General features: G+C 33.7%; 1 protein-coding gene across 4 annotated transcripts in view; it reads right to left on the minus strand.

The window, feature by feature from the left end:
* Window positions 1-2,688: 2,688 nt before the first annotated feature.
* Window positions 2,689-13,434, minus strand: part of LOC138692920 (uncharacterized) — a 273,822-nt gene continuing 263,076 nt past the window's right edge. For 3 of the 4 annotated variants that reach the window (XM_069816276.1, XM_069816274.1, XM_069816275.1), the window contains exons 12-13: window positions 8,227-8,350; window positions 2,689-7,001 (exon numbers count right to left, since the gene is read on the minus strand). In XM_069816276.1, the coding sequence (XP_069672377.1) occupies window positions 6,876-7,001; window positions 8,227-8,350 (250 nt within the window). In that variant the 3' untranslated portion in view covers window positions 2,689-6,875. Of the gene's footprint in view, window positions 7,002-8,226; window positions 8,351-10,049; window positions 10,136-13,434 lie in introns of those variants that run through there. The other variant, XR_011330161.1, reaches the window with a different exon arrangement.

Genomic DNA, 13,434 nt, shown 5'->3' on the forward strand with positions numbered 1-13,434 from the left:
ATTTTCTCATATGTACTCAACATGGTGTCCACAAGTTCGATGTAGTTGTCTGCCCTAGAGTTTCCAATGAAATTTGAGCAAACATCTTTGAAAGCGCGCCATGAATTTTTTTCTGTAACGGACAATTTTTCCTCAAAAAGAGTCAGCAATAACTTTACGAATTTTTGGACCGATGTAAATGCCCTCTTTTAATTTGCCTTCACACAAACTGGTAAACTTTTCTTTTAAATAATGAAAACCACACCCTTTGTTCATTGCATAGACCTCACTTTGAACTGTTATGAAATTTACTGAATAGAAGGGACCAATATCTGTTTATTTATTAAAAGTACGAAAGAACATGCCAACAACCATAAGAAACCGGAAATAGGTCATAAATTCATAAAATGCATTAGCTTCTGTTTTGGTTCAAATCCCAACCTGTGCCAGATGTTTCCTGGGAGAAAGCATATTGAAAAGTGAAATCATAGTATATCTTAAAAACCTTATATGATACGAAGAAAAATAAATGCATTTACGGATTCAACGCACATCAAACCATATGGGACACATTGTTTTAAGTTGGAGCAAAATTCTTGTTGTTCAATGTTATTATACTAATCTAAACCCGTGATCATCAGGGCCTAAATGTAGTAATTGTAAACAAGAAGAAAACCCATAATTCTGATGACAAAATATATCCTGATTTCCTGGAATTATAACCACAAATTTTCAACAAATTTTGTAATCATCTGTAAGTAACATAAACAAAATTATTTGACTACATTACCTACACTAAAACGAGTTATAAAAAATAAAAAAAAATGACAAAACAAAAAATTCACTATTGAATTTCGAACTCGAACTGTCTGCATAGAAGTTAAGTAGCTTAACCACTGCTTCACGCCAAGCATGCTGTGGAGGTATTAAAATGCTGTGTTAATTATTTTATTAATCCCTGCTGCCTAAGGAACATTCAGTAAATATGTTGACGGTTAAATAATTGGCAATAATTAATTTGCAAATTATGATTATTATACTAACCTAAATCCAGGATCATCAGGGCCTAAACGTAGTAATTGTAAACAAGAAGAAAAACCATAATTCTGATGACAAAATAAATCCTGATTTCCTTGAATTATAACAACAAATTTTCACCAATTTTGTAATTATCTGTAAGTAACATAAGCAAAATTATTTGACTTTATTACACTAAAACGAGTTGTAAATAATAAAAGAAAGGATAAAACACAAAAATTCTCTATGGAGATTCGAAGCATGCTGTGGAGGTAGCTCAAATCAGCACCTTGTATTATGAAGTTAAGTAAAGCTGTGCAAGGAGGTTCACAGTAGTGAACTGCGTGCTCACCCAAAGGGACTTCGAAAATTTTCACTGCTCAAGAGACCGGAAACTTTCATTTTACCAAGTGTACATAAGTGAGAGGTTTCACTGTGTGATTTAAGCAAGGCATCACTACATTCTCTGTTTTTATTGTGAATGAATGAATGAATGATATAAAAAATGAGTGTAAAATGTTGTTTTTATCGAGCAGGTCACACACCTTTAGTCACAGGGAGAAACATAGGATTCCTGAAGATTCATCCATATTAACACTTTTTTTTTTTTTCCTTTTCCTTTTTCGCTTCTTAATTGCTTGCCGTACAAAGTTATCCTAGATTTTCCACCTTGCTTGTGAAATTTGTCACGTGACTAGTTCATCAAGTTGTTTAAGAAACAAATATTTTATCACTTTTCTCTGACTTATTTATCAATTTTTCATTAGCAAAAGTAAATCCATGGCGCTACAGCCCATGAAGGGCCAAGACCGACCAGCCGGCTGCTGGCCTCACGTCCACATGCCGAAGCAGAGGTGGACGATCATCCAACCAGTATGGAGGTATCGTGTGGTTAGCACGATGATCCTCCCAGCCGTTATAACTGGTTTGCGAAACCGGATTTTTGCTACATATCATAGCTCCCCAACTGCATCACAATGCTAGGTGGGCACTGGTCCCATACACTGGCCGAAATTTCATGAGAAAATTTCTTCCCCCATGAGGACTCGAAGCTGTGCATATTCCGTAATGCGAATCCTAGGCAGGATGCCTTAGACCGCGATGCCACAGCATGGGACTGTCATTAGTACAACTAATTGTTTTAATAAATAGGCCTAAACAACGAGTATAGCCTGAACCATAACCACCTAGAAAGAAGTTCTAGTTGGCTGTACCTGCAGAACCGAAAGCGTGCTGCACCGTCATGCATGTTTTCAGATATCTAACAGAATGGCAAAATACCTTATGTAGATTATTTGCAGTAAGGATATTTTCATTAAAGTAGCCTATGTATATTTATTTCTCTCATACCTAAGGACTTCAGAGTACATTTAAAAATAAAAACGTAATGCATGTTTCTTATTCAGTCAAAGAAAATATTTTGTTGTCAGTTATCTTCTGCATTCTGAATGATAGCACTAGATTGGTCATACTAATTCGTGTGTCTAATAATGAAATGTAGTTTCAGTAAATAAGTATAGCGAAGATACTGATGTTTCCCTGCAAAATTATGATTAGACATTCGAAACAACACAAAAATTACTAAAAGAGCAAAATGTCACAAAATGCATTGTGTAAAATTCTCCAACATCACAATTTCATTGATATACCCTCTTGGCGGAATGAACAAGGTAAAGATAAAAACGCCTTGCATCCCTAACAAATTGTATTTACAAGACACTTCTGTACATATTGTTAACACACACTATATTATTATAATCTGCTATTTAATTATAAAGTATAGTACATCATTTATAAAACATTCCTTTCCTAACTATAATAATACAACTTTAACAGCAATAACATTATTGCACTTGTTAATATACCCAAACCCTGAGAGATACTCACATTGTTCAGGAGTATTTGTTATACAAGTTAGAATTCGAATTTGTGCCTTTGACATTTGGCAAATATTGGAGAAGATTCAGGAGTTCATGGGTCCAATAGCACATGAGAACGCCAAAAGCTGAAGATAAACATCTGCTTTGCAACACTCATTTTATTTTGTTGGCACTAAGTAACATTTTCTCACGTGTTTTGGTATTAATATTAAAAACACAAGATTTTTAGACAATCTTTGTTGCAATATCATTGCACTTGAGCCTTTTGTGTTTCTTATACCAGTATTATTAAGCCTCTAATGATAAGTACAAAGTTTTATCTCACTCAGAAATAAAATTAATTAAAAATACAAAGCTATGTATACAAGAACACATGCCTTTTAAGAAATGGACACAAAGAACAAGGTTCACTGTTTAGGAATATGATAAAGGAATTAACTGTCAAAATGACACCTGAAATTTGGTACACTTGCCAAATATGTACCTGAATATATCAGTGGAGAATCAGACTGTGATAGTAAAATTGATTTCTACTTTCAAAGTAATAAATAACTAGTAGTATATGCACATTTTTTTTAGCAGTTAATTGTATAACAATATGGTCAAACCATGAAAAAATAGTATTTCTTTTAATGATTTCTAATGATCTATAAAAGGCTTAATAATGAAGCACAAAATTTATCCCTACTGAATTCAGTGATAATTTTTATGATCAATAAGAAAGTAATTTCGAGTAAAAGAATAATTAGTACACAAATTAAAGTAATTTTAAGAATTTTTCCATTATCTTAGATACAGTTTTAGTGTACTAAAATTTGGATTCAAATTGTTAATTTTGCAATACCCTAACAATTTAGCTTAAATCCAAAAAATTCCACTATCTTTCTAGTAAAAGTTTGTGAATCTTTTCATCATTGAATGATTTTCATATTCATCAAATTCCTAAGCTTTAAGTAATAGAAATGTTAATAACAGGACGGATTTATTGAAGGTTTACATTAACACACACGTCCTCAATTACCATTCCATGTCGAAATGCTCTGTAAGAGAGGGGTTATGCAGTACTTTTACGACTGGTATCTCCATGCTGGAATATGTGAAATCCATTTCTGAAGAAGCCAAATCTACCAGCAAGAGTGCTCCCTGTTACGAGAACAGCATAAGGACTCCAATAGTTTTAGCTTTGTTGAGACAGTAGATCCTTTAGTCTCCTGGTTCATTATTACCAATTTCTTGAAGTTATACGATTTACAACATCACCTGCATGGCATCAAGTTTATGACATTCTCACTGAAAGGGCTGCCAACTTTTTTTAGATTACAGTATCTGTTAAGTCATATGAGCTGTTTTACAATATAAAATATTATTTTTTCACGATATATTTGGACTGAAATAAAGGCATGAATAAGGAAAGTCAGGCATAATTATAGAGCATGGATCATATGAGGAGACAAAGAGGAAGGCAGAAAATAGGAAAGATTGGAGAAAGCTGGGTTTGCAGAGAAAGACCTCCCCTTGGGCAAAACACTAAATGAATGAATTATACAGTTTTTCTGGAAAGCAATTATAGAAAAATTCAGGTTATGCACTGGATACGACTGTTTAGCTGAACTACTGCTTTTCAGAAAATCTTGGAAAATATTGTAATGCAAGAAGGAATTATAGTACATTTGCAACCAAACAAGTATCGAACTGACATCTATTTCTCATTTAATAAGATAAATAAAAGAATTAGCAACATTCCAATAATGAAAAGAATAAATTTAAAATTCTACAAATAAAAAAAGGAGTATTACAGTGAAAAATCAATACACATAAAGCTATAATTCAATCTGTTTGTAAGGGCCACACACATAGGCTAACAGACTTGTATGGCTGAAGTCTATCACACAATGATATGAGCACTTTTAGTTCAACATGATACAATTCGAATTGTTTAAATTGCAAATTTGTTTATGATTCTCCTAATGCTAGAGTTCAGATTAACCTTTTACAAAATTATCTGTCTCTTTCCAAGGCAGGTAGTTGACTATTATATCATTTTCCTCTTATTTCCCAGTACAAAATTGTATCTTCCACTTTATTTCTCTTTTTTATATAAAGTTGTAATATGTAAATGTAAGATGTAAATGATATGCTAGACCATTAAGTCTCATATAAAATATGAATTTTGCACTTGTTTTTTTCGTGGTATAGTGTGAAAGATTGTTGTTTGGAAGACAGGTTTTTTCGTAGTAAAGTGTGAAAGATTGTTGTTTAGTCAACTGTCTCAAGACAGGTTTTAACCTCATAAGTGATACCAACAAGGCACCACTTATGAGGCAACTAGGCCAGAAGATAATGGGGTAGGGTGTATGGTGGTCAGTTCTTTTCCCCCTCCATTGCATACATCGCCGATTAGCTACATATTACACTAATCAGACTTCAGATGTATACAAACAATTGTTTTTCCTCTGACACATATCGTCAAGTGAGATGTAGGCCTACTGCCTGATAATAAATGTACATACCAGCAAGAACCTCAATCAGAGGCATGTGAAAAATTTTGTTATGTAAATTTGTGTTGGGCCATTTGTTGTTGTTTAAATTTTTGTTTCACTCAGTCATTTTCTACCTACATATACTGGCATTCATTAGAAATCCCAATAATTTTTTTAATTAATTCTGAAAAATCATCTGAAACGTGATTAGCTTACATCCCAACTTCATTTCAATTATTATTTTTCTTTGTTTTTTTTTTATATTTCTCTTCATAATAATTAATAAAATATATTTGTAATATTATTATTGTAATGGCAATATGTTAAAAATTATAAAAATAAAAGATGGAACATCAACTAAAATAACAAAACAATGATAAGAAGGAAATAAATGTTACAATATAATAAAATATTTGTAAATTGAAATGATGATGTAACTTCACTAAAAATTTGAGTGGAAAATAAGCGTCAGCAAACATGTTGAACAGTCTCAAATGGTCAATATTGTTATTTCTTTTGTTTATTTACCAAAGTGCTCATGAAACGATAAAAATTTAGTGTGATATAAAATGTACTGGAATTACTAATTAACCCCAGTGTACAACTCAATTTCCTGTTTTATATTATAGATTGTTGCTATTTTCTGTTGCTTTTGGTAAATGTTGGTCCCTGTTGTCAGTGATTCTGCCATTTCGTTGCCCATAAGTCCTATATGAGATGGAATAGACTGTAAAATTACTTTTTTTTACGGTATCTAATTCTTATAGTTTCCTACTTTCCAAAATTGATGGATTCTTTCGTATGTTCTTAGATTGATAACTTACATTGCCAGATAGACAATCTATGAATTTAAGTGCTATGTTAAAATTTGATACCTATTCAACAGATTAGTTAGTTAACTTCAGTCGAACTATATGTCATGGGCAAATTTATGACAGGAAAGGACTGCTTGAGTTTTTTCTTGAAGTGTGAGGTTAGACCCTCTGTAGAGATTCTCCTGATCACATTACTTTCGACATGTTCAATCACTTTACTTTGTGTTTAACAAGTACTATTAAAAACAGTAAACGATACCTTTTCAACTGATGTAGAGTTTCTCTGAATTAAATAAATAGTCACGAGTATTAATATTAAGTGATTCGTAAGAAGCTACACTTTTAAATGCATAACTCTAAAATTATAAAAATACACACACAATATGTATGCTCAGATTTCAGTCTCAATGCTATGAAAAATATATAACATAGTTTTTACTTTTAGAATAAGATAATATGTATTTGATAGCCTAAAAAAAATAACAGATTGTGGAAGACTGAACAAATCTAACACTATTTACTTCTTCTCTATCTATCACAAAAATGTCTTTGCTGAAATGTTAATCTTTATGACTTTAAGTTGGCAATCCTTCACAGAGCAAAATCAATTATGTGTGACAGGGAGAACATGGTAATGAGGACGAAGACACTTCATGATCACTGGTTCGAAACTCGGCACTCACATAGTCTGAGAGCATAATGTTCTAGCTAACAGTTTGAGCAACATTGTGGGACGTGGGTGTCCCAGGGTTGAACACGATGGGTCGGTAGCCCTTGCTGTTCCGGACGAATGGCTGCACAGTGGTCAGACTGAATCGACTTGCAGAGGCCTGTAATAACAAAAAATGGAAGCCATCATAATACCGAAATCTGCGTAGACCATCTCTAGTGTATGGAATGCTCAACTTTTAGAGGAAATTAAAAGTATTCTTATAGAGGTGATGTTTTAAGGAAGCATTACCAATACCTAGATCATTAAAACTGTTAAAAGATTGAAGAAAAGAGATTTTGATTTGACTTTACCTACTGCTGACGAAATATGGAATACCTATTGTCTCCAAGATTGAATCCACTTTCATCATCAATTCATCATCAAGTAAAAATGAGAAGGAAAGTTAATTTTATTCAATCAAGCCGTCACAAATGGTGACAGCACTTGGCAGACCCATTTGTGTTATCCATTCAACTGACTTATTTGCATCAGTCTTCAATGAATAATTTTATTTATCTGAAGACCCGAGTATTTCCAACACCATTTACTCAAGGCATTACTGTAATAATTTTGTTACAATTAGATCACAATTTTTCCTCACCAGTTATACTTAACATTTCCTTTTATCGTTGTGCACAAACTAACAATGTTCATGTTTCGGTTGTTAAATTCTCTTTAAATTTCAACTCCAACTACAGTACTTCATTTTTATTTTGCGTCTAGGTGATGCGCAAATGAAAAATGAATCATATGTTAATCAATGCTAATATTTATTATTAGAAACATTTTCCTTGAGACGAAGGTAAATCAAAGGTTCGGAACGTCATGTTTGTTAATATTTTAACAGCAAAGAAATAGCCAATCTAAATATTTTCCCTTCAATAACTCAACTTCTTTACATCAATATTGTTGTTTACTCAACTGTCCAAAGACAGGTTTGAACCTCATAAGCGACACCAATAAGGCATGAGGCAACTAAGCCAGGAGATACTGGAGTAGAGTGACCAGTTTATTCCCCCTCCACTGCATACCGTACATTGCTGACTAGTAACATATTACACTAATCAGACTTCAGATGTATACAAGTATACAAACAATTGTTTTTTCTCTGACACAAATAGTCAAGTCAGATATACTGTTTGATAACAGATGTACCTACATATCAGCCAGAACCTCAGTCAGAGGTACATCAATAATAATAATAATAATAATAATAATAATAATAATAATAATAATAATAATAATAATAATAATAGTAATAATAATAATAATACAATAAATATTTTCTGTGAAATGTTCTTTATACCCAACTGAAATGCTGGGTATAGAAAGTCTATGTGTACCTCTGCTAAATGAGGGCTGTTTGTTACATCATCTTCGTATGCTGATGTTTTTTTCTCTTCAATCCTGCACACCTCTTCCAAACTGGAGTATGCACTGCGACAACCGGAAGCAGGGCTGGCCGACCTGTAAGAACATGAAATATTCATAATTTCACTGGCGTCATATTTGCGATTTTAAATAACATATGTTCTGGTATCTCTGTATAAAACTGTCAGATATTTTCTATTCCTGGTTAAATTTCCACATGTTGACAGTTCTTCCTCCTTCACTGTTGTTGGCTTTCTTAAATCGGGTGTATATATAGTAGTATATTTTTTTGTAACCTGATTATTGCTATTACTTCTTTCTTAAGTACAAATAACAGCAAAAAAGAAATAACCCTACATTGGCATATGTCTAATCTGGCCTCAATTGGAACTGCAGTGGTATGTGTTTAGTCAGCAGTCCGAAGACTAGTTGGAACCTCATAAGTGACACCAATAAGGCACTAAGAATGTAAAAGTACCGTACTCTAAGATTTTGGTACTTATATTTCTCATAGTGAGTATAAACAAAATCCTTCCAATAGATTATTCTTAGTCATATGTTGGAACTAAATTTTTAGCACCTACTGCAACATTCATTACTTGATATCAAAGATACTTCTTAATGTATTACACAAAAACTACCAAAACAAGAATTCATATACTTTCCTACAAAGTGAAAGAAGAAATGCTTCAGATTCTAACAGGAATCTCATTTTTGTTTGACTAGAATATGTGTTTTATACTCTCTTCCTCACGACTGTCACTAGACTTGAATATTTTGTTGCTTTGTAATGAAATAATAGAAGCCAAGTTGCAGTGGCGTGTGGTGACGTAGATTTAGGTAAGCATCTCCTGTATCCAAGCATCATCTGGACTCTCACTGCCTACATACAGGCAGTTGCTTATCCAATAGCTGTTCACGACATACTCCTACCGAGTTAGCTCTTTTGGTAGTGCCAGACTAAAGACTGGATGAAACAGGATTGAAACTCAGACAGAAATGAAATGTTTCTTCTATTCATATTTTCCAGACTGGTTATGGTCCCACTTAATCTCTTATAAGTTTGGACTAACATGTCCAAATTGTACAAAATTGTAAAAATTGTAGAAAATTACTAAATTGTAAAACTATAAAAATTTGTAAAAATTGTAATTGTAATATTGTAAAATGTTGACATGTTCCACATCTCAAAGCTTCATTGCTCATGTAAGATCTATGGAATAAAATAAATGAATGAATTACAAAGATAAAGGATGGCTGGAGCGTGGTGCTGACCACTTCATTTCAATTCATTATAATTATCTCCATGGGAAGAGGAAGGGAGGAACTTGCCCTAGGGCAGGGCTGGGCATCAGGAGCGAATCCAAACTCTAAACAGGGATGCTTAATATTCATCCGCCATGGCATCAACGCTGCGGGTTGTTCGGCGGGGAAGAAAGGGGTTGAAGAGAAGTCATATGGCTCCCTATGAGAGAGTAGAATTTGCTCTTGGTGCCCAGCCCTGCCCTAGGGAGAAGAATTTCCACCTCCAGCCACCCCTTGAATTCACCATTTTATTGACTGTTAATGGCACAATTGTTCTATTTATTCTGATCTGTGATTGTAATAGAGTATTACAATCGCAGAGCCAAGACATATTTGTAACTAAGCCTATCATTTAAACAGCACTGTGTAGCTTGTGTAGAATGAAAGGGTTAACTCAGTTTCATACAATATTCTTCAGCTCTTACTCAGATAAATGAGACAGTTGAAACCAAGGCTTCAACAAATAAACAAAAGTATTTGTTGTACCAACCTGTGTAGCGTGGAAATTCCGTGAGATGATGTTAGTAGTGTGATGACTAGATTAAGTTAGGCAGCCACTGCCACCACTGTTATACCCTGCGACAACACGAGGTCAGTTAGTAACTCTGCACCCAACGTTAATGGAAGCTGCAGCACCTCCTTTAGTGCTGTAAACACTTTTCACTGCCACCATGTTAGGATATTAATAAGTTAATAAGTTATCTGCTTAAAATAATTTATCTACAAAGTGAGAAATAGAGTTAAAAATATTTTTTTTGTGGATAACAACTTCTTCACTATATAGTTCACAGAGCAAACCTGAATTCCTTATCTCAAGGATTTGTGAAAGTCGATTGTGGCTGTACTGAATGTCAAAACTATGATAAACGTAAGGCATAAAACAAGACTCAGACCCACTGAGCGAGTTGGCTCAAATGGTAGCGTTTGAGTCAACTTGCATTCAGGTGGTCCCGGGTTCAAACCTGTGCCTGACCAATCTGACCGGGGTTTTTCATGGTTTCCTTCAATCAGAAATGTAAATGCCAGATTGGAAATTCATACCATGTTTCATCACTGCCTCAATCACCAATATGATAAACATTAATAAAAATCTAAAATCAGTTACATGAACATAAGCCATCTATGACACACAGTAGAAACAGGAACTCAACAATAGTAATAACGGCGTACCCACAGATCCTAATACGCAATATGACAACAGATGTTAAAGCGTGTATAAATAAACTTGACAAAAAGAAAAGAAGACTAAGACCCAATGCTATATTTCTATGTTATTTCGATACCATTATTTATTTTCTGGCATTTCAATGTTAGGCATATTGTTTACTCTTATTTTCAATTGCTTTTCCTAATTTCCCATGTACCAGTACGAAAATTTCCTAAAAACGACAGTAATTTAACAAAACATAGGACTTCAGAATACTGGCCTTTCAGCAAAAAGAGTAAATGAAATTCCATTCAATTTTGCAGGCAGTGAGCTGATGTGCAATTGTATTAATTAAAATTTGAGAAATCTATGTACAAATAAATTAAATATAGCCAAAAGTAAATCTTTTTACAGAATCATAATAATTATGGTCAACATTTGCTCTTTATTTACAGTAACTACCTAAATGTTTGTTACATGAATTATGAAAATATGAGTGGAGTTTCTCTGTAATGGCAACAGGATAAAATACACATAACTGATTCACAGACCTTACGTGAATTTTGTAATTATCATAATATGTGCAAAAAACTGACAAAACAAAAGAATGTATTCTTAAGCTATGAGCATAATGACTTTTACTGCCTTTGTAACTATACGTTATTTAAAAAATATGTTGTTGTTGTTTTCTAATGCCAGGCGTTTGACAATAAAGTCATTTGACTTCTTGCACTCCAATATTTTTCAAAGATATTATCATGGCCAGCCACTGAAGCACAGATTTTGAGGTGTTCCGAATCCATTTCTTGGTTTGAGTTGCACAATGGGCAGTTACGACTGATATATTCCAATTCTATGCAGGTGTTTGGCCAGACAATCATGGCCTGTTGCCAATCTAAATGCAGCTACAGACGATTTTTGTGGTAAATCGGGAATTAACTGTGGATTATGATGCAGAGAGTTTCATTTTTTTCCTTGAGATTGTGTTATCAAATTTTGTTTGTTGAAGTCTAAGTATGTAGATTTAATAAATCTTTTCACAGAGTAATATGTAGATTTAGTAACAGGTCTGTAAGTAGCAGTGCTGCCCTTCTTTGCTAAAGCATCCGCATTCTCGTTTCCCAGGATTCCACAATGCGATGGTATCCATTGGAGTACAATTCTTTTATTGAGTGATATTAATTGAGTATATATATATATATATATATATATATAGTCCAAACATATTAGCCTTTGAACGAAATTTTCTGAACTCCTATGATATCTAGTAATAAAATTTGTCTGAAGTTAAATTCCATTCATTAACATTTAACGATATTATACACCTACCATAGTCATACAATAACTATATAAGAACTAGACTGTTTGAAAATGGCCAACATTATGCCAGGTACCAGTATAGTGCCTCCATAAGTTTCAATAATTAACATAGTACGTACCATAATTAAAAGTTGTTAGTCTAACAAGTTTTAATGTTTTCCCATATTACAATATCTCTAATTTTCTCATTTCTTATTCTGTTCCTTTTGATTTTCTCAAAATTCCAAGCAAAAATTTCATTCTGCAGCATGAATTCTGCTAAGTTCTTTTTGTGTAAGCCCATATATCCCAATTTCGGATTCAAATATAAGAAGTGGTATTTTATATTCCACTCACTGTCCACATCTCTCGATATTTGTACTGCATTAAGTTGAAAACCATTTAATTTATCTGTCATACTACGAGGCGTGTCCAGAAAGTAAGTTTCCCTGGGGCCATTTAGAGAAAGAAAACACAATTTCATGGGAGGATTTATTGGAACAGATACAGCAATTGTTGAACTATTTTTTAACATATTTCACACCGGAAATGAGATATTTGTATCCTTATGCCGTAGAAGTCTGCAGCCTGGGATTAGAACCAGTGTGTGACAGCCATCTGCACCTCCTGTCACTGTGAAAATGATGACCAGACAGGAATTTCTTAAGGTCCAAGAAAAAATGTTAATCGCTGGGATCAAGATCCGGGCTGTAGGGTGGATGTTGAAACACCTCCCAGCAGAACTCCTGCAGAAGATCTGTTGTGAGCCGAGCCATATGTGGCCGAGTGATTACCATCTTTCTTACGCCTCAAGAAATTCCTGTCTGGTCAGCATTTTCACAGTAACAGAGAGGTGAAGACAGCTGTTACACACTGGTTCCGATCCCAGGCGGCAGACTTCTATGACACGGGATGCAAAAGTTGATCCCATGCTAAGACAAATGTCTCAATTCTGATGGGGAATATGTTGAAAACTAGCTCAACAATTGCTGTATCTGTTCCAATAAATCCTTCCATGAAATTGTGTTTTCTTTCTCTAAACGGCCCCAGGGAAACTTACTTTCTCGCGTGTCATATGTTAATTAACTTTCATTTCTGATTTTCTCGTTTATCTAAATTTAAATTATAAAAATGTCAGTTAAATATATAACCTCTTATTAAATAATTTTTCCTCCTTGAAATGTGCATAACTTACAACTGCAAATTTAAACTGTTGCGCTTGTAAAGATGTACTGACTTAACTGCGATTCCTATCTGATATACTATCTTTATACACAGAAAATAGGCTATCTACTCAATACTTTCCTTTCAGTGACGTACCGGTACTGAGTCACATGATGTTAGAATAATACATAGCACCTTTGACTCCAGTACCTACTATAAAAACCTGATGGTTCACATAATGGTGATTACCATTATGGCAGATTTA

This window comes from Periplaneta americana, chromosome 17 (assembly GCF_040183065.1).
Source record: "Periplaneta americana isolate PAMFEO1 chromosome 17, P.americana_PAMFEO1_priV1, whole genome shotgun sequence".
In the NCBI taxonomy this organism is placed as follows: domain Eukaryota; kingdom Metazoa; phylum Arthropoda; class Insecta; order Blattodea; family Blattidae; genus Periplaneta; species Periplaneta americana.